The 20,469-nt window shown below is 41.3% G+C and overlaps 1 protein-coding gene across 2 annotated transcripts in view; it reads right to left on the bottom strand.

Moving 5' to 3' along the window:
• Window positions 1-330: 330 nt before the first annotated feature.
• The window catches only part of TESPA1 (thymocyte expressed, positive selection associated 1), a 39,555-nt gene continuing 19,416 nt past the window's right edge, over window positions 331-20,469 (bottom strand). Inside the window, exons 6-14 of one of the 2 annotated variants that reach the window (XM_081084626.1) lie at window positions 14,388-14,437; window positions 13,997-14,050; window positions 13,218-13,254; window positions 12,825-12,923; window positions 10,632-10,840; window positions 8,607-9,169; window positions 8,364-8,444; window positions 7,166-7,262; window positions 349-1,131 (exon numbers count right to left, since the gene is read on the bottom strand). In XM_081084626.1, coding sequence (XP_080940752.1) covers window positions 926-1,131; window positions 7,166-7,262; window positions 8,364-8,444; window positions 8,607-9,169; window positions 10,632-10,840; window positions 12,825-12,923; window positions 13,218-13,254; window positions 13,997-14,050; window positions 14,388-14,437 — 1,396 coding nt within the window. In that variant the 3' untranslated portion in view covers window positions 349-925. Of the gene's footprint in view, window positions 1,132-7,165; window positions 7,263-8,363; window positions 9,170-10,631; window positions 10,841-12,824; window positions 12,924-13,217; window positions 13,255-13,996; window positions 14,051-14,387; window positions 14,438-20,469 lie in introns of both variants that reach the window. The other variant, XM_081084625.1, reaches the window with a different exon arrangement.

Genomic DNA, 20,469 nt, shown 5'->3' with positions numbered 1-20,469 from the left:
AACACTCATCATGGATGGATATGATTTCCCTCAAATTCCTATCTTCTGTTCTTTGCTGTTTTGCAACTTATTATGCAACCAAGTCATACAAGACTGAAAATGTGTGTGTGTGTGTGTGTGTGTGTGTGTGTGTGAGAGAGAGAGAGAGAGAGAGAGAGAGAGAGAGAGAGAGAGAGAGACCTCTCCCACTCTACTAAAATGTTCTTGGGGAGCAATGTATCTAAGATGTCTGCACCACATACTACCTTACTGTAGAGCCCTGTAGGTGCTCAAGCCGTTTGTAGAAAATGTTTGGCAACGTTTTTCATCCAACAGAAACCATGACTTTTAGTTCTCCAGAAACATGGCAAGATTTGAAAATATTTTATTTGTATTGTTTTCTGCCAGCAGAAAATACTGTATTTTTTTTTTTTTTTTTTGCAGTGGCCAAGAAGAGAGACTCTGAATTCCACTCATCTCTTCCTTTGAAGATACAAAGTTTGGGGTAGAGGGAGAAGCTGATTTTAAGGGGGAGGCTGTAAGTGGATCTCCTCAGATGAGGCCTCAAGAAGAAAATCAGGACTCGGGTGATGTGGAAGACATTCTGGAATTTAATGGAGAGCACATAGGAATGAGTAGAGGCTCAGAGGGACTTCGCTTGTGGGGTGCACCAAGGTTTCTGAGTATGGAAGTGGGGTTTTTCCTTCCTCACTTAGCTTGAGCCCGTTGAGAGCATCCCAGTAGCAACTGTTGTCTCTCAAACTTCATCATCCTTAAATCCTCTAACTGATCTATGCAGTGTCAAATTTGGGAGAAAATTAAGTCTTTGTCTAGTTTACCACTGTCCATATCATGTATTCTAATACCTACATAGTAGAGACATCTACACGCAGAGGAATGAAGCCATGCCTAAGGTCTTTCTCTGTGCGTTCAGCTTATGACAGCATCAGGACGTAGATTCCAAGTCGCTCAGTCTGGTCTCCTTCCCTGTGTGCCATGCTGCCTTTCTCCCACTGAGTCCAGGACTTTGTAAGGTCTGGGAGCAGGAGCTGGAGGTTGGAGGCAATACCACCTCCTGCAAGAAGAGGTGGGAATTAGGCTCTTCTACGAAGCCACTGCTGTCAGAGCATGCACTGTGGTGGTGGAGAAGGCCTGCAATGCAAATGAAAAGGAAACACATCATGCATTTTTAAGACAATGTTGGGTATTGGTGCTAATAGAAACTTTCATATCCCACCTGTGGAAACGCTTCTCACTACTATAAGTAATATTTAAAATTGTTATCAGCAGCAGCAGTCATGTGACTGGCTTTCTGCCCTTCTCACCATGAAGTGAGATATCTGGAATGTACACCTCTGTTTATACTTATAAAAGTATCCCTATATTTTATTCTTATTATTTTATATATATTGCTGAGCATTGCTGTAGAAAATTACAAAACCGTTGCAAACCCATGTCCTGCACCTTGAGCTGAGCCTCAACATTATTCACTTATTCAATTGCGAATAGATGTTTATATTCATAAATATTTCTCATCCTTTCTCCATAGCGACAAATCAAATCTTTACCATCTTCCTGAAATTCCTGGCATCACACTTTCAGTGATGACCTTAACAGGCAAAAGAGAGAAGCCAATAGGCAGAACTTTCTGGGCTTCTTCCCCAAATGACCAATGTAACTGTATTCACACCTGTCCTTTTTCCTTTCCTCTAATCTCAAAGATCTGCACCTCTAGTTCATGACTAACTGACTCCCCACCCCAAAGTACTTTGGCTCTCAACTCAATCTAATTCTCCAGTGACCTCAGGTCATCATTCTCCCTTCCCTCCTGAACCCTAGTCTCTCCCACCCTATTGATTCTTCCCCTTCAGCAAATATACATGTTTAAACCTTCCCCATCCTAAAACAAAACAAAACAAAACAAAACAAAACCAAAGACCAAAAGCAAAAAAACACTTGTTAGAGTCTCTTGACCCCTTTACCTACCTTATTTACATAATTTCCTATTCACTTTCATTAATATTTTTAAGCCCTGTCACATAAATAAAAAATCTTATCAAGGTTCCTAATCATTATTTAGTTGCATTCTCATTCCTGATGGATATTTTATGGCAGTCACTCAAGGAAAAAAGCTGGAAATTTCTCTGTTTCTTTCCCTCACCTCCCATTTCCTAGGTTTAGCCACTGTATATATTAAAAATCTCACTCTTCTTCTCCCCTCTTGAATGATTTCCCTTCCTCCACTGGCTCCCTATTTCTGCCCATATCTCATATCTCTGGTAGATCTTTCTAAAATAGAAATCTAATCAGATAATTCCTTTCTAAAACTTTTAAGAGGTTCCCTAGACTGAATAAAAATATTTAAAATAACATAGAAGACTTTGTTTCATAATCTGTTTTCTAGTAATCTTTCCTAGTCTTAATTTTTAATTTATCTCATATAATCCATTTCTCCCACTAGGCACAAGATATAGTTTCTGAAGATATGATTTTCCATTCCTGTCTGCCTTTGAACATGTTATCCCTCTAACTAGGATATCAATGTCCTGCTTCTTCTACTTCTTCCCACTGCCTTTACTCATCTGTCCAGATTCACCTGGAAATGTCATCCTCTGGGAAGTTCATTTTTCTATGTCCCCATGTCATCTGATGAAGTTAAATCAAAGTAAACTTCTGATCTTCACGGGAGGGTAGGAGTCTAACTTAGGGGCTTGGTTCCAACTCAAAAAACTATCTTCTACCATAAAGATAGGAGAACTTGCCAGCACCGGTTTGGCTCAGTGGATAGAGCCTGCGGACTGAAGGGTCCCAGGTTCGATTCCAGTCAAGGGCATGTACCTTGGTTGCAGGCACATTCCCGGTGGGACATGTGCAGGAGGCAGCTGATCAATGTTTCTCTCTCATCGATGTTTCTAGCTCTCTATCTCTCTCCCTTCCTCTCTGTAAAAAAATCAATAAAATGCGTTTTAAAAAAAAAGATAGGAGAACTTTTATTATTCCTTTGGATAAAGGCAATTAGCTAACATAGTTGGCCACCCCAGTTACTAGGTAAATGCCAGATGAACTATGTATGACAGATGGTGCTGTTGAGTTCTCTGATAAGAGCACTAGTCATTGTTTATTTGACATGAGTGTAATGGGTTGTATTTGTTTGGTTATTTGACAGGTCAGATTTCTTTCTGTCTTTACAACCTCGTTCGTGTATTGCCTGTGATGCACATCATGTTCTGGTTTAATGTTTATTTAAAAATAAAAACTGTTTTCTTTCTCTTATACCTTTTGGAGAGGTTTTCTGGGGTGGGAGAAGATTTTATCTTTGATTATATTTCCCTAATGGGCACAAAACAATCTTGGTAAGAATTATAATTGAGCCAGAAAAATAATTGTCATATTCTCACAATGTCCTCTCTCCCTCCCCTCTCCCTATTCCCATCTCTCCTTGTACTTCATATCTAGTAGTTCCTCTTTAGGAATTTATTTTGGCATAAAAATTAACTGTCCAGTGTCTATATAAATATATTATTGTTAATATTATATGGAAAAGCTTTACACCAAAGAGCAAGTCTGTAGTTACCTGGCCCAATAGGGTCCACCAAGTACACACAGATAGCACTTAGAATAACCCCCTATAGGATTATGTCACACTAGTTATTCTTTATCCTATGCTCTGTACCAGCCCTCCCCACAAACCCTTCCTGTCTCTTCTCTCACTGCCACTAGAAGAGTTGACCATAAAATGAAACCTCCCATCTCCATACATGATCACTTCACAAATAGAATACCTGTTGGCCTGTGCTACCTCAAATTTGGTAAAAGAAACAAACAACGAAAATTTAAAAACCTCCTTGGCCCTGCCTTTTATAAATGTGGTAAAGGTGAAATGGTTTAAATTTCAGCAATAGGGCACCAATAAAAGGGCTATGAATTGGAAAATTCTGAGCATGGTGCAAATGATGGGGAATGATGAGGGCCATCCTTTTCCAGGAACTTCGAGGAAGAGTAAGACTTCTCTGGTAGAGACTAAATGATAGAGTGGGAGGGGAAGAAAGCTGATAGCTGGGGACCAGATCCTTTTTTAACAGAAAAGGTGCCCTTGTACTAATTACAGAAGAAAAAAAGGAATTCTATCTTATAAATGAAGAAACCTTGAGATTTTGGGCGGTAAGCTCTATAGAGCTGGATTTGAACTGGTATTTGCCTCTTTAAACTGATAAGAACAGATACTACACTTGATCTTAGCCAAAAGGCCGAGAAGCGATGGTATTTGCCTCTTTAAGTGAGTGTCTTTGTGCAATGAGAACTACAAACTGGACACAGTGGCTGGTTGGGTGCGGCTACCACTTCCTACCCATGTTCACACCCTCCCATGCCTGATAATCAGTAGTAGATTAACTTCTGGGACTGAATACAGAGATCCTGGGTGATAATTCATCTCTTGGAAATAATTACAGACCCTGGAAGAGACAGAGTGGGGTTGTTTTTCAGTAGATCCAGGACTGTGCCACCTATCTCTGCCTTTGATGGTGGTAAGTGAATTTCTCCCTTCCATATTTCGCACACAGTCTTTAATGTTGGCAGTACTGAGCTGTTTTCATGGTTATCTTCCCTTTCCTATGATCTCTTAAGGATGATTGAGGGAGATACTTCATAGCTTTGAGAAAAGACGATTAAGAAAACTCACAGAGCACTGGAAAGATTTGAGAACCACTGTGGTCCCTGTCTCAGCCAAAGACTGTGTCAGTGAAGGGATTTCTCATTCTTCAAGAGAGGCATAAAAGGAAAATCTGCAAAATCACTTCCTCGTTTATCTGAGAGACTAAGTGCATTTAATGTCTAAAGTTACACTGTTTTATTGACTCGGATAAGCCATCATTTGTAAGATTTATAATTATTTTATATTTCACTAAGGAGGCAAAAACATTAGACAATTAAATAGGCTGATAGTGGCAATTATTAAGACCCATTCCACTTGAGAGATTAAAATGTGGAAAAGGTACGCCTTGGAATAAGTAAAATACAGCATTTCTAACTGCAATCTCTTTTGCTATAATGAAATTGCATCACCATGGCAGATAATGGAATCTAGTAACTTATGTGAAATGTGTAACTTCTAGAAATACTTCCTCCCTGGCATAACTATATAGATCCTCCCTGTGGCCTGCTTTGCCGGACATCTTGGTATTTTCTTGTGCAAGGCTGACATCTGCTGGATAAGTGGCACTTGAGCCAAGCTCTGTACAGTAGTCCCCTGCTATTTGTGGTTTCAGTTACCCATGGTTAACAGCGGCCTGAAAATATTAAATGAAAAATTCCAGAAATAAAAAATTCAGAAATTTTAAATTGTACGCTATTATGAATAGTGTGATGAAATCTCTCACTGTCTGCTCCATCCCAGTTGGGACATAAAACATCCCTTTGTTCAAAGTCTCCACACTTTAAATGTTCCCTGCCCATTAATCACTCAGCAATCATCTCAGTTATCACATTAGCTGTCAGGGTATCACAAGCCATTCTTATTTTATTTAATAATGCCACATTCCCACAACTTTATTACAGTATATTGTTGCAATTGTTCCATTTTATTATTAGTTGTTGTTAATCTCTTACTGTGCCTAATTTATAAATTAAACTTTATCATAGGTATATATTATCAGAAAAAACATAGTACATATAGCATTCAGTACTATCTATGGTTTCAGGCATCCACTGGGGGTCTTGGAACATATCCCTCATGGATAAGGGGGATTACAGTGTGTGTGTGTGTGTGTGTGTGTGTGTGTGTGTGTGTGTGTGATTCTCCTATTTCATAGGACAAAACTAAAGTGATTTCTGCAAGAACTAATATGAGGTATGTCATTTGACTCCATGTCTTAAATTTTTTCAACTGTATATAACATATTGCTGCCTCCTGATAGTTACCTCTTTTGTGAGTCACTAATCTGTATACCTGGAGATGAAGGTAATGGGTAAGAGAGAAAGAAGAGCCATTAGGGCTCCAAGCCACAGATTATTAGAATTAAAAGAGAATTGTAGAGATCTTTGTGATTATGGACTAATAACACTGAAATTTTGGAGTTTTAACAAAAATGGTATTGTGCTAGGAAGTGCAGTAAATAGTTCTAAGATATGCACAATGAAGGGAACTCTAAACTAGATGAATCCTTATTCATATACTTAATTCAAGAAAGGTTTCAATTCCTACTATCTTGGAATAGTCATTATCCCCGATGCCATCTTCTCTGTGGTCCTGAGATACAGGTGGTAAAAACTATAGAAGATTAAGTTTCACCTAGTTTAAACAATAAATCTTTTGCCCAAATGTTCAAATGTATAGGGGTTGCCTCTGAAAGGGTTAATATTCAAAACTCACATCACAAGGAAAGACATTTTAGTGGCAATAACCACGTATGTGAGATTCGACATCAGACCCTTGTTGCAGAAAGGAGCTCAGAGCCTAAATGAACAAAGCTGTGAGATACACTGAGGAGTCTTCCCTAAGTCCTATGATGTGGGCTGAGTAAGAAGTAGCTAAAAATGTAGGTGCTGGCATGTAAATCTCCATGATCGTTCCTCACCTGTTACAAAACTCCTACAATGCTTTTCAAACTCCGATGTGCAGAAGAATCACTATGGATCTTGATATAATGGTGATTCATCAGGTAGGGACTGGGATTCCAAATTTCTAACAAAATTCCAAGTGATGTCAATGCTTCTGGCCTGCAGGCTATGTTTTTAATATTAAGATTCTGTAGGATTTCCCGCAGAGCAGCAGTTCTCAGACTGCGATCACCAGACCAGCAGCATCAGCATTACCTGGGAACTTGTTAGAAATGCATATTTTCAGGCCCTGTCTATACCTATTTAATCTGAAACTCTGGGAATTGGGGCCCAGCCATTAGTATTTGAATAAATCCTCTGGATGATTCTAATGCTAATGTCTGAGAATCACGGATCTAGAGAAGTATTTATCTACCCATAATAGAATTGCCCTAGGAGCTTAAAAACAAAATATCAGCCACTGGTTTCCATGCCATCCCAATTAAATCAGGATTTCAGGATGTGGGACTCTTCATTGTGAGTATTAAAAAAATATTCCCAAGTGATTATGATATGCAGCCAGGATGGAGAGAGAGAGAGAGAGAGAGAGAGAGAGAGAGAGAGAGAGAGAGAGAAGAGACTGACTTACTTCTTGAGTCTTTGCCAACAAAAGGATGGTAAAGGTGAGGGGGTATGCATCTGCTGGCCCAGTATGTCTCCTCGTCGTCCTCACTGTTGCTTTGCACCTGTAACCAAGATCCCAGCAGAACTAGTCAGAGCCACTGGTGGGGAAAGGTGCAGGATGTCAGGCAGCTGTAGGGGAAGGAGGCTTGAGAGACTTGGTCTCTTCTCCTTTGGCAAGAGCCGGTAGTGAGGAAGGCAGGAGCTGAGGTTGCGCTCTACATTCAGTGAGAGGTGACATACATGCAAATGATATTTTGAATCATCACGGCTTCTTGTCGTGGCAAAGACTTGAGAGCTTTGCCAAGAAACCCTTGTATTTGGTGGCAGAACTATAGACCTAGGCAAGATGAGTCCTGAGTTTTTGAGAGTCCATGGAGTAAAGAATTGGCAGACCTAGGGGATGTGCTCACCTGGATCCTAAACTACCCCTTCTAGACCATACACCAGTTATCCGGAATCTCAAATATACTGCTCAAATGGCTCAAGCCTGCTTCAGTGGACTGCACTGGTTGTACCTGGTGTCTGTCCTCTCATGAGCCATCTCCTTATTAGTATATGCACTCCTGGGCCTGAGTGATGGCCAATGGATGGCTATTTGTGGGGATAAGGGGTATGAGGCATTTGGATTTGCAGGCTGGGATGTTCACACACTTGTGTATGAAACCCCTGATGGTCAGAACAGATGTTGGCATGGGAGGAGAAGAGGACAGGCCAGGGGCTGGAGAGTGGCTCTGCCCACACTGTCATGTTCTCCTATAGAAGTCCTAAGAGTCTGAGAATTCTAGATTTGAACCTGGACTTCCAGGTCTTTATGGTTACATATTTGTAAAGGTAGAAGAGAAAATATTTTATTTAATAGTGTTTAGCTTAGTGTATGACTGACCTCTGCTCTTATGTGGATCCCACAAGGTGCTTGATGAGAAACTTCAGGAAGCTCAGATAAGACGAGGAATGAGAAAAGCAGTTCTGGAGACCTGAATGCTCTTAAGAAACTGGGCCTATTTCTTTTCCTCTTTCTATGTTAACTCATTCCCAAAGGACTCAGAGTGTAATTCAAGAATTGGTATATCTGATAAGGACAGGGAACCTGGATTTCCTTTACCCAGGGACAAGAATTCAGAGCCTTTCTCTGCTAGGCTCTTCCCCATCTCCAATTTACTCACCTCCTCCAAGTCAAAAGTGTCCTGCTGCTGATGGGTTAGAGATCGGCGCAGTTCTGGCCTCTCTTGGCTCTGCTTCCATTTCTGTTGGATGATGGACAGATCCAATGAGTTAACCTTCCTGACAGTGGGATCCTTCTGAAACAGACTCTTCCTTGCTCTGCTCTTCCTTTTCCAGAAAGTCTCATCCTTGACCAAGTGGACTTCCTTATTGGTGGCCTGTAGACCCCACAACTCTCTCTTTACCTGTGCAGGATCTGTCCTCCACTGTAGATTTTCTCTGGGCAGAGAATGTGTGCAATAGGGTATCTTGGGGTTAGAATGCAGAGTTTGCAGTGGTTCGCACACTGTGGACATCCCCTGCTGTGTTTCCTCTTTAGGGCAGAGGACACATGAACAAGAAGTAGGCAGCATTGTACCCCTGATGGGGGGCACAGGACCTTCCTGTGAGCCTGGTCCAAACTCAGGGTCTTGCTGAAGAATGAGCTTCTCTCCTCTCACTCTGTCCATCACTTCCCACACCACTTGGTCCAAACTGTTCCTTTTGGAGGTATTGTGGGGTGGTGATAACTGAACGCGGGGGCATGTATATAGGCACATTTTGGAGATGGCTTTCCGGAGGCGATCTCTGGGTGAGTGAGGTTCAGGTTCTGGGGCCAGAATCTTGATGGATGGCACATCAGTTGGGTTGCAATTCCAGAACATGTGGGGTGGTGTGAACTTTTGGACAGGTGTCTTAGACACATAGGAGTAGAGACAGAAGAAGGCATCAGCAGTGACAGCCAGTGTTTGCACTTGCTTAAATCTGCCTGGGTACAAGAGTTGAAAACAGTGAGTCTGGGAGGCTATCAGCAAATTATTTCTTAAATTTCTCCCTTCAATAACCTTCCTAAACCTAAAATCCAGAAAGAAGGTATTAATTTCCCCACTAGCAAATCTCCTAGATTTTTGACACTCAGATGCCCCTTTCTTGATTTTTCTTTAATTTTTATTGAATTTATTGGGGTGACATTGGTTAATAAAATTGCAAAGGTTTTAAGTATACAATTTTATAATACATCATCTGTATATTGTATTATATGTTCACCATCCAAAGTTAAGTGTCCTTCCACTTTCCTGATTTCTTGACTTCCCACACCAAGTAGCTATTTTACTTTAGTCCAAAAATTAATTCTATTTGGTCTGAGAAACATTTCTATATCTTGAGTTAGCATATCTTTCTGTTGTCAGTATTTCCTAAACAATGACCTCTAGCACTGTGTTTGCTTTAGATCAAAAACATGATAAGAAACAAAAAATAATGTTACAAAATCAACATTATTATTTTTTTTAGTAATAAAACATTAGGGTTATAGAAGGCAACAAATTTGAGGGATAGCAATGACTAGGCAATGAACTGGAGTAGAGAATTTAGATGAACTCTATCATTTCTATTAGACCTTTGCTTCTCAAAGTGTGGCCAGTAGTCCAGAAGCATCAGCATTGCTTGGTAACTTGTCATAAATACAGAATCTGACTATATCCCATACATTTTAACAATATCCTCTGGTAATTCATGCGCACATCCATGTTTGAAAAGCACTGTGATAAACCATAAAGTCATTAAATTGTAACCTTCCTGAAGGCAAGAGTCATGCTCCTCTTGTCTAGCTATTGCTATTCCAAAATTTAACATATAATTATGTACCTGGTACATACAACAAATTCAATAAACTATCCTCAGAAGAGTGTGACGAAGAATCCTCTAAGGTGTGAAACTACTCCCACTCAAAATTCTTGTTTTAGTCGCTCAGGAGTCTAGTTTTACTAAACCTCTAAGTTGAATCTGATACAAAGAATCTGAAACATCACTGTCAGAAACACCATCTTGTTTTCAGTGTAGCAGAATATAATTTGAAATATATTCTAACATATGGAATTAAATAGAATGTTTCATACCTCATCATGGTAGAAGAGCCCTCTCATATCTTTCCTTACTATGAAATCAGTATAACTTAAATTATTGTTTCCCTAGATGTGGTCTAAGGATTGCATAAGAATCATCTGTGCGCTTGTTTAAAATAAATATCCCCGAGCCATTCTTTCTCTGGAGGATAAACCTATGAGAAGATGCCAATGTTATCCATCTTCACTGAAGATAATATAAGGGAAAATAGACACAAGAGACAAAGGGTCACATGAAGTTAATCGAGAGAAAGTAGGATTTGGATCCATTGATCACTGTCTGGAGGTTCAGGAAAAAGCAGAGCATGGATCTGTGGGAACACTCACTGGCCAGCATGAGGCATGGGTCCTCCATCTCAATCCTCTGCACCTGGGCCTTCAAGAAGAGCTGGAAATCAATGCCTCTGGCCTGGGAGGGGTTGGTGAAAAATCGGGCAGGGATTCGAGAAGTGTCTTTGTGGTCTTCCTGACCAAAGCCCAGATTGAAGAGGACATCTTCTGCGTCTTCTTGCACCTTTTCCAGAATCTCAGAGATGCTGAAAAAAAGGGAATTTGGGTAAGTAGGGGTGATTTTGAGGGACAGGGTAATCCAAGTATCTTTGACTTTGAGAAAAACTTTTATTTCTCTGAACATAAATTTTCTGTCTGAAACATGGGAATTGCAATACAGCTCTGATTTAAAAATTGAATGAAATTCTATCATAGGACTTTGAATAACTGATTACAGGTGAATGAAAATTTACTATGAGAGGATTTGAACAATTAAAGTGAGTACAGATACAAAGAAATCTGTGGTTGTGTTATTAACCAGTCAGTTCCCACTTGCAAATACGTACTATGACATAGCTGGCTTTTGCCAAGTGCTTTGCAACTTGCCACCCAGTTTACCCTTAGCGGTTGTGGGGGACAATTAGAGAATATGTGTGTAGGGAACATAAAACCCATTTTAACCTCACTCTGAGGGCAAAAAATTTTCAATACGGTATGTCCTCATTGAATGTCATTGATAGGTTTTGTGACTTTAAGCAAAACAACATATAGTGAAATCAAATTTACCATAGGCTAATTGTTATAAACAACTGTTAAGTTCCTAATGTCATCTCATCAATGTTGTAACAAAAGAGCATTGAACAAAACAACCTTAGTTGAGGACCCACTGCGAGGGATGTTCAAAACCTGATTTTGAGAGGTAGACCCATTTGTAGCTCCATTTTCAGTACAGAAGCCCTTCTCTCTTCATGACACCAACATGTATCTGCATTCAAATCTGTGTTCCACCAGGCTGGGTGACACAGAGCTCAATAACTACGCATCCCAAACAACAATGGGGTAGGAGGGCTGTGGATTACTTGAGACTTTGAATAAACACTTTCACTCTCTTCAGAAAAGATTTTGGGCTTTTTGATCCAAATAGGTAGCTTTATTTAATTAACAGCTGGATAATTGGGATCCCTGGCTGTACTATTATGTTTGTTACCTAAGTGCTGATATTATTTCCATGGTCTCACGTTTCCTTATCTGAATTGTGGGCCTAAGTCTGAGTATTGGTTCTTAACCAGGGCTGCATATTAGAATCACTGTCAGGGGGCTTTAAAACATGAAGATGTCTGAGTCTTATCTCAAGAGATGCTGATTTAATTGAACTGGAGTGTGGGCCAGGGCTAGGGCTCTGTAAGGACAAGTCACTAAAGATAGTAATATGACTAATAAGTCTCCGAACCAGGTCTCAAATTCACATTTTGACTGGAGGCCGGCCAGTATGGCTCAGTGGTTGAGCATCACCCATGAACCAGGAGGTTATGGTTTGATTCCTAGTCAGAGCACATGCCTTAGGCTCAATCCCCAGTAGGGGGCGTTCAGGAGGAAGCCATGATTCTCTCTCATCACTGATGTTTCTATCTTTCTCTTCCTCTCCCTCCCTCTCTCTGAAATCAATTTTAAAAAACAAAACAAAACAAAAACTTTGACTTGAAATTCCCACTTTTAATTATACCACACTAGTTTTCATCACTTTCCATCTTGTTCTAAAGGTATTTGCATGTTATTTTGTTCATTCTATTAGATTGTTGAATTCCTGGGGGCAAGCTCTTTGTCTTTTTCATCTTTTAAAATGCCATACAGTCATTGCCTGGCTTGCATTAGGGGATAGAAATCTGCCTGAATGAATCAATATTTACTGCTTTATTCGATCAATAAATCAGTCAGTTAATCAATACATTTATTGATTGTTTATTGAACACTTGGTAATACTAAGTCCAGGAACCATGTGGTACCATTACACCTCCTGCAGTATAAAGCTCAGTGGAAAGACACCTGTTATTTCACACGTAGCAGCAAACTCTGAGCAGTAGATTCCTCAGTATTCCTCACTATTCTTGAAGCAAATATGGTCATACTTCTCAAGTATTTGATTGCCTTAAAGCTCCAGAAAGATATGCCAGAAAAAATGGGCAATAGTTCTCAGTTCCATTCTTTTCTGTTTCTCATCTTCCCTATCCTTCTACCCCTGCCAGTACCTACCTTGAACTAGTCTTGTTGGTCCCACCAGTCATGCTGCTGGAAGCCATACTGCAGCCAAGATCTAGTAGCTGGCAGGGCCGGCCTGTCTCCAGGAAATTCCTGCAGGGATCAGAGATGATGTCATAGGAATCTTGTAAGCAGTTTGCACCCTGGCTGCAAGACACCCCTGCTGGGCAGAGTCACTCCCTGCTGGGTACCTCTGAACCATGTACTGTGAAAATTCAGTCTATGACTTCATTCCTGATCAGGAAATTTCACTCTATTGTAAATTTTTAGCTCTTTGTTTTTAATTTTTTTTTTTTTTTTTTTTTTTTTTTTTTTTTTTTTTTTTTTTTTTTTTTTTTACTATGACACTTACCCCAATTCAGTAGCTCCGGCTGACCTTATACTTACCTGGAGAAGAGGTTGCCATTAGTGGCCATCAGTGTGGCTGGTCAAGGAACAGAACGGTAAAGAGAAAGTTAGAAGGGAAAATAAAAACCACTGAATCTGCTCCTCTGGACTTAAAATTTAGTCCCCTTCTGTTCATCTCTGCCACTACCCCATGAATTCCATTCTTTATGGATTTATCTAAAGACAATCAAACACAGGCCTGGAAGGTGGACTTATATAGAAGAGAAAAATTGGCCCTGAGTCTCTGAACTTCTGAACCATGAATGGTTTCTAGATGAGAGTTCCTCTGTTCTGAGAAGCATAGAGTCATTCAGCTCTCCAGGCTAGACTTTCTATCACACCATATGAGTCTTCAGATCCCGGGAGATAGTAGTAGGTTGCTATACCTCTGTCTTTTATTCAAGCCCTTATCTTCCTGCAATGCAGTCTCTCTCACACTCAGTACTGAGGCTGCATTGGGTTTCCTACACAGAGAACCGTTTTGAAGATGTCTGGGCAGCCAATATTATCGTGATTTTATATGTTATCTTTCCAGGGTCCAAAGGAAAGCTCCAATGGTGGACCAGTAGACATACTAATAGGTTGGTGCAGAAGTATTTTTGGGCATGTGATGCTTTCTTAGTTTCACATTAGATGCTATTGAGATTGCTCTTTCCCTATGGTTAAGATGCCAGGAATGGGCTGCTCCATTCTGCAGTTATTCCCTTCCATCCTATCCTTAATCAATCCAATGTATACTGTCTTATTCAATCTCAACCTCAGAGAGCTGTGCTACTTACCCTCTGCTCCAAGGGTCAAGTCATCTTCAAAGCTGGTTCTCTGGCTGGGGCACCCTGTCAAATAATAAGGCCAAGGTCACAGAAAATCAGGCTTAGACACCCCCACAGCTACCCGCCCTCCCCCAGTCACACCAGACATCGACATGTTTGCAAAACTACCCCAAGCTGTACATACATATAGTACCTCAAAAATTACACTCATATTTTTACTCAGAAAGAATCACATAGACTTCATCTGTAATTAACCTGTCCCCTAATCACATAGTCACGTACACAATTCGCTGCCAAATAATAAGTACATGGAGGTGTGCACTCAGACACATAAACACATACAGCCATATCGCTATCCAGGTAGGAGAACAATAGAAGAAAGGACAGAGTCTATACTCACCATTGTAGATTGACTGTCCGGATTCCTCAAAAAACCCTTCTTCTGTGTAGCTAAAAACCAAAAATAATTTTATAGGTTAAAATCACTACATTTTACATTCAAATATGTGCCATAGGTTCACATAATTTTATGATGAGAGTCAGTAGTATTTAAATTGATTTTATGTTGAAGAAAACAAGACATAGTGGTTATTTGACAAATTCATGGAGGTGATCATGAGAAGCTGGGACTGCAGTGCTGCCATTGTACTGACCACATTGTCTAACCTTAGCTTAGCAACAATTCTCCAGTAGTCCTAAGTAAGGAATATAGAAACAAAACTGGAGAAATACATTTACAGAAGCAGGGATTTGGGTGCATAATTTCTACATCACAAAAGCAAATATAGAGATTTTAAAGAAACTTTTAGGAGGTCATCTTATCTACCCACACCGCCCTTTCTTCTCTATGAGTCATATTCTTGCAGAATATCAGGTCTTTCAGGAAGCAGCAGCAACTGCCTCTTGGTTAGAGATTATATTTTTACATTTTGAGATATGAGCTTATCAAACATTTACCATCTGCAGAAGAAAAACAGATGGAGATCAGCATAAATGTTAGTGAGAAACAACTCAATTTTATAAACAAGGAAGAAATTCTCTGTCTAAAACTGGTGAGTGAAGTAGCCTGTGGAAAAACTTTGAACTGGGACCAGAGTACCTGGATTCTAGTTCTGGCTCCTTGCTACTGCTATGTTTTCAAACATTACACAGAGGATTGGATGCCTAGATATTATTATTTTCCAAGCCCACTTCAAACACTGATGTGTTGTGAGTTTTATAGAGTTTGCTTTCCTGGGAGTTTTAAAATGGAAGTTGCACATGATGCTTTTAATGTAATCTCATACGGAGGCTGGAGCAGAGAAGGCCTGCTAAAGTGAGTTATCAGGGAAATGGACTGGAGTGCATCCATTCCATTGGAGTGGTCTTAAGTGAGGCCTCGCCTTGATCAGTCTTCAGCGATCCAAAGAAATCTAAAGCTATTGGAGCATCACTTCATGAAGTGCTTAATAATAGCAATGGGTTTACTAATTGAACATCTGTAGATTAGTTGTGTTTAACGTTTTATAAAATAAATCATTATGTATATTTTTAGACATCTTTTACTGGTACTTTGCTTTTAATAGTGAAAAAAATCAACCCTGTTTTCCAAATTCTGTATTTTTATATGTCCTTATGAAAAAAACAGTTCATCAAGGTATGATATGATATAAAATGTGCAATGATATACCTAAGCTAATTGAGAATAGGTACCTCTAAAACTATAACTTGAACTAAAAATATATACTTTTCTTTCTAATATGTAATATTATACATAAACCATTATTTTATTACACATATAACATTATATATATATATATATATATATATATATATATATATATATAGTATTTATTGTTGTTAATCCTCATCCGAAGATATTTTTTTCCATTGATTTTTTTTTAGAGAGAGTAGAAGGGAGGAGCACAGACACAGAGAGAAAAACATCGATGTGAGAGAGACACATTGATTGGTTGCCTCACACATGCTCTCCAACCAGGGCTGGGATCCAGCCTGCAACTGAGGTACATTCCTTGACAGGAATCAAGCCCATGACCCTTCAGTCCATGGGCCAACACTCTAACCATTAAGTCACACTGGCTAAGGCTACATACATATATTTTAATATAATGTTAAAAATACGTTGTATATGTAATATTACAAATGTTAGTGCCGGGAGCTGGTCCATCCTTGCTGTTTCAAAGGACCTGGCATATATGGCATACTGTTCTTAATATGTTTGCTCACCTTCTTGGCACTATGTGTTTTAACCAAGGTCTCCTCTCTGAGAAAGGTTGTTTCCCCAGGTAGGGATTTTCCTCTGAAGTTAGGGAGGGAATAAAACCTCTCAACTAAGTGCCAGGCGGGTAATTAATCACTTTAACTATGAACAATCATGCTTAAGCTACATAATCTTTACTCCCTGGAATGGAGATAAGAAACGCCCTAACCTTTGTAATAGAGATTGATAGGATTGAATCAACTGGTATAAATACAGATGTAAGAAGACAGAACGAGGAGAGACAGAACCTAGGCACAGAACCTACACAGAACGTTCTCTAGAGACAGAAGAACTTTGCTGGAGAGAACATGGCAAAAGATCCTGGACAGAAACTGGCCTCAGAACCTAGAGACAGAACCTAGCGAGAGAACATAGCAAAAGATCCTGGACTGAACCTGACTACAGAAATTGGCAAGAGAAGCTGACTAGAACCTGGTGACTGAACCTGGCTGGAGAACCTGGACAGAACCTGGCTGGAGAACCTAGCGAGGGAACATGGCTACAGAACCTGGCTGGAGAACCTGGAGAACCTAGCAAGAGAACATGGACACAGAACCTGGCTGGAGATCCTAACCAGAACTTCACTGGAGATCCAGAGCAGAACCTCTCTGGAGATCCAGACCAGAACTTGGCTGGAGATCCTGGCTAGAGATCCTGGCTAGGCTGCTGATCAACTGAACTCCGTCTCCATGTCATTCCTTCTTCGCCGACTCCGTCCACACCTTTGGGGACCCCTGGACCCGCTGGGGTTGGACCCCTGCATGTTAGTATAAATAAATATTTACAATTACTACTAAAACACTATGATAAGTAGTATAGGAGGCCCCAAAATCGTGGCAGATTAAGTGGCAGCTACACTGACACTTTCCCAGGACCAAATTGGAATTATTGCTATTATTAAACATTTCATGAAGTGATGCTCCAATAGCCTGAGATTTCTTTGGGTCACTGGAATATCCAGGACCAAACTGGAATTATAACTAAAATACAGAAAAACCATTCTGAATAATCAACTGAAGACTAGCTGGAGAGAGCCCAGATAACCAAGGACGGGAAGTGGAGACCACATACAGACTGATAGGAAGTGTGGAGGCACAAGAGGGCTGGCCAAGCTCCCACAGACAGCAGCTGAAGTTCCAGAGGGATAGCTCAGCTGTGGGGTATTCTCATGGAGAACTCTGGGGTCTAAACCCCAAACTGGATTCCCCAGCCCAGTGCACCAGAACTGAGAAAGGTACCCACATAACATCTAGTTGTGAAAAGGAGAGGGGTTGCTATCTGCCAGCCAGAGACAGCTGGAAATGCAGGCACCCTATTAAAGGGCCAATGCACAAAATTTCATGTGCAGCCACTCATCTTGGGCTCTGGCATAGGGAGGGCAGAGTGGACTAGAGCTGTTTGAGGAGAATCCAGGGCTGGGGGCTCTGGGATTAGAGCTCAGAAGGCAGCCACCCCGGCTTTCTGTGCTATCATTCCACCACACTGCAGAGGACATATTTTTCAGACAGACCTTTACCAGCCAGGAAGCTTTTGGAGCAATTGACCTATCCTGTTGGAAAACCTCTCACCCCACCCTGTGGAGTCTATGCCTGGCTGTGTCCTATAGCCTGAGGCACATTAAAACTATGCAAAAACAATCAGACTGCAGGAAGAGGCAGGGGACCCCCAGACCCCTACGATTGCTGGCTCTGCCCCTTGCCCAGGCCTGATGCCTCGGCCAGAGGCGTAGACCCCCATCACCCTCCGATCGCCTGATCGGCCCCTTGCCGAGGCCTGACGCCTCCGCCAGAGGTGTCAGGCTTGGACAGGGGACCCCCATCTCCCCCCGATCACTGGCTCTGGCCCCCGCCCAGGCCTGAGGCCTCTGACCCAGGAATCATGCCTGGGCAGGGGACCCTCATCTCCCTCTGATCGCTTGCTCCACTCCCCGCCCAAGCCTGACGCCTCTGACCCAGGCTTCAGGCCTGGGCAAGGGGACCATCATATCCCCCAATCCCCGGCTCCGCCCCCCACCCAGGCCTGATGCCTTGGCCAGAGGAGTTGACCCTCATCACCCTCCGATCACCAATCACCGAATCGGCCCCTTGACCAGGCCTGAGGCCTCCGGCAGAGGTGTCAGGCCTGGGCAGGGGACCCCCAGCTCCCCGCGGTTGCAGGCTCTGCCCCTGCCCAGGCCTAATGCCTCTGGCCAAGGCATTAGGCCTGGGCAGGGGACCCTCAGCTCCCCGCGGTTGCAGGCTCCGCCCCTGCCCAGGCCTAACGCCTCTGGCCTAGGCGTCCGGCCCAGGCAGCAAGGACCCGCAGCTGCAGTGGCCCCGAGATCATGGGCTTCGCTTTAGGCCCAGGCAAGGGACCCCTAGCTCCTGGGACTGCCAGCTTTGACCGTGCCCAGCTCCCATAGCTGGCTCCACCCCTACTTCCTGCTATCACTGGCCAGGGCAGAAAAGGCACCTGATTCTCTGATCATGGCTGGGGGGCAGGGCAAAGGCGGCCCCAGAGCCGCCTTTGCCCTGCCCCCCAGCTCTTAGCTCCCCCCTGGGTTTCTGATCACTGTCAGTGGCAGGGGGCTTCTTCCTGCTTTCCCTTTCGCCTCCCTGCATTGTGCCTACATATGCAAATTAACCGCAATCTTGTTGGCAGTTAACTGCCAATCTTAGTTGGCAGTTAACTGCCAATCTTAGTTGGCAGTTAATTTGCATATAGCCCTGATTAGCCAATGAAAAGGGTAGTGCCGTACGCCAATTACCATTTTTCTCTTTTATTAGTGTAGATAACTAAATTGTAGGATAAAGAAACAATTTAATGCTATGCAACAATAAAAAGTGCGACCTATTGCTGCTTGCAAAACATGGATGAACATCACAAACCCAATGCTGAACAAAGGAAACACACATAAAACAGTACATATTATATGATTCCATGTATATAAATTTAAGACTGCAAAATTTACCTATGATGCCATAAGTCAGGCTACTAGTTATCTTGGAAGCAGGGTATGAATGGAAGGGGACAGAAAGGAGCTTCTGGAGTGCTGGTAATGTCCCACTGCAGGTTTTATAGGTGTATTCCCTTTGAGAAAATTCCTTGGGCTATCTATTTAATACTTGTTTATTTTTCAATAATTAGTTTATACTTCAATATAATGTATATCATTATTTTAAAAGCTTTATTGAGGTATAATTAATATTTAAAGAACTGCACATATTTAATGTATTCAATGAGATAAGTTTGGACATATGCAACCACTTGTGATACTATCATCAATCAAGGTAGCAGACATATCCCAAACTCTCAGCTTCCTTCTTTCCCTTTGTGCTTTTTTGAAGTCAGAACACAACATGAGATCTACCTTCTTAATAAATTTTGAAGTGCAATACCATATTGTTAACTATAAGCACTTTGCTGTATAGTGGATATCTAGATTTACTTATCTAGCATAACTGAAATGTATAGCCATTGAATTGTATTAAATTTACATTAGAAAAAGAAATGCTACTAATATGTATGCTACATTTCAATAAAATTTACATTAAAAATACCACTGATAAAATTTCTAGTCTCTCCAAAAGAAAACTTGCTACTATTCATTAGATACAAGTGTTCATTGGATGTTCACCCTATATTTCTCTTTTCTAGTTATACCCTGGCAGACATGTCCATATTCTTTATATGAGAACTAGCCCAGGATGACAGTAGGCTTTTCTTTTCTTTTTTTATTCTTTGATTATATTCTTTATTAATTAAAGTATTACATATGTCTCCTTTTCCCCCCATCGCTGCCCTCCCAGCACATGCCGTCACCCTCCCTGTGTCTGTGTCCATTGGTTATGCTTATATGCATGCATATAAGCCCTTTGATTGATCTCTATCCCCTCAACCACCTTCTTCTGTCTTCCATTTGAGGCTTGATGGTCTGTTCAATGCTTCTCTGTCTCTGGATCTGACAGATGTAGGGCGCGGCTATAGGGTTAAGCCTCAGACTGACCTGTTGGCAAAGCCACAAACAAGTCCCAGCTTAGAGGACATAGTCCTCTTCACATAATTCGGCTTGACCTTATGATGCTCCCTAGATCCTTCCTAGGTATCTAATGGGCTGTGGGAGGTGTGGAGCTGCCAAAACAAGTGAAACTCACAAGAACATTGTAACTATGGTGACCACTACCTTGTTTACCTCTGGCTATAAAATAAAGGCTCAGCTTGCCTCTGCATATCTCTCTCTGTA

This window comes from Myotis nattereri (assembly GCF_964212035.1).
Source record: "Myotis nattereri genome assembly, chromosome: 2".
NCBI classification, from domain to species: domain Eukaryota; kingdom Metazoa; phylum Chordata; class Mammalia; order Chiroptera; family Vespertilionidae; genus Myotis; species Myotis nattereri.
Note: the sequence above shows the minus strand (reverse complement) of the source record. Positions and strands in the feature narration are given on the sequence as shown.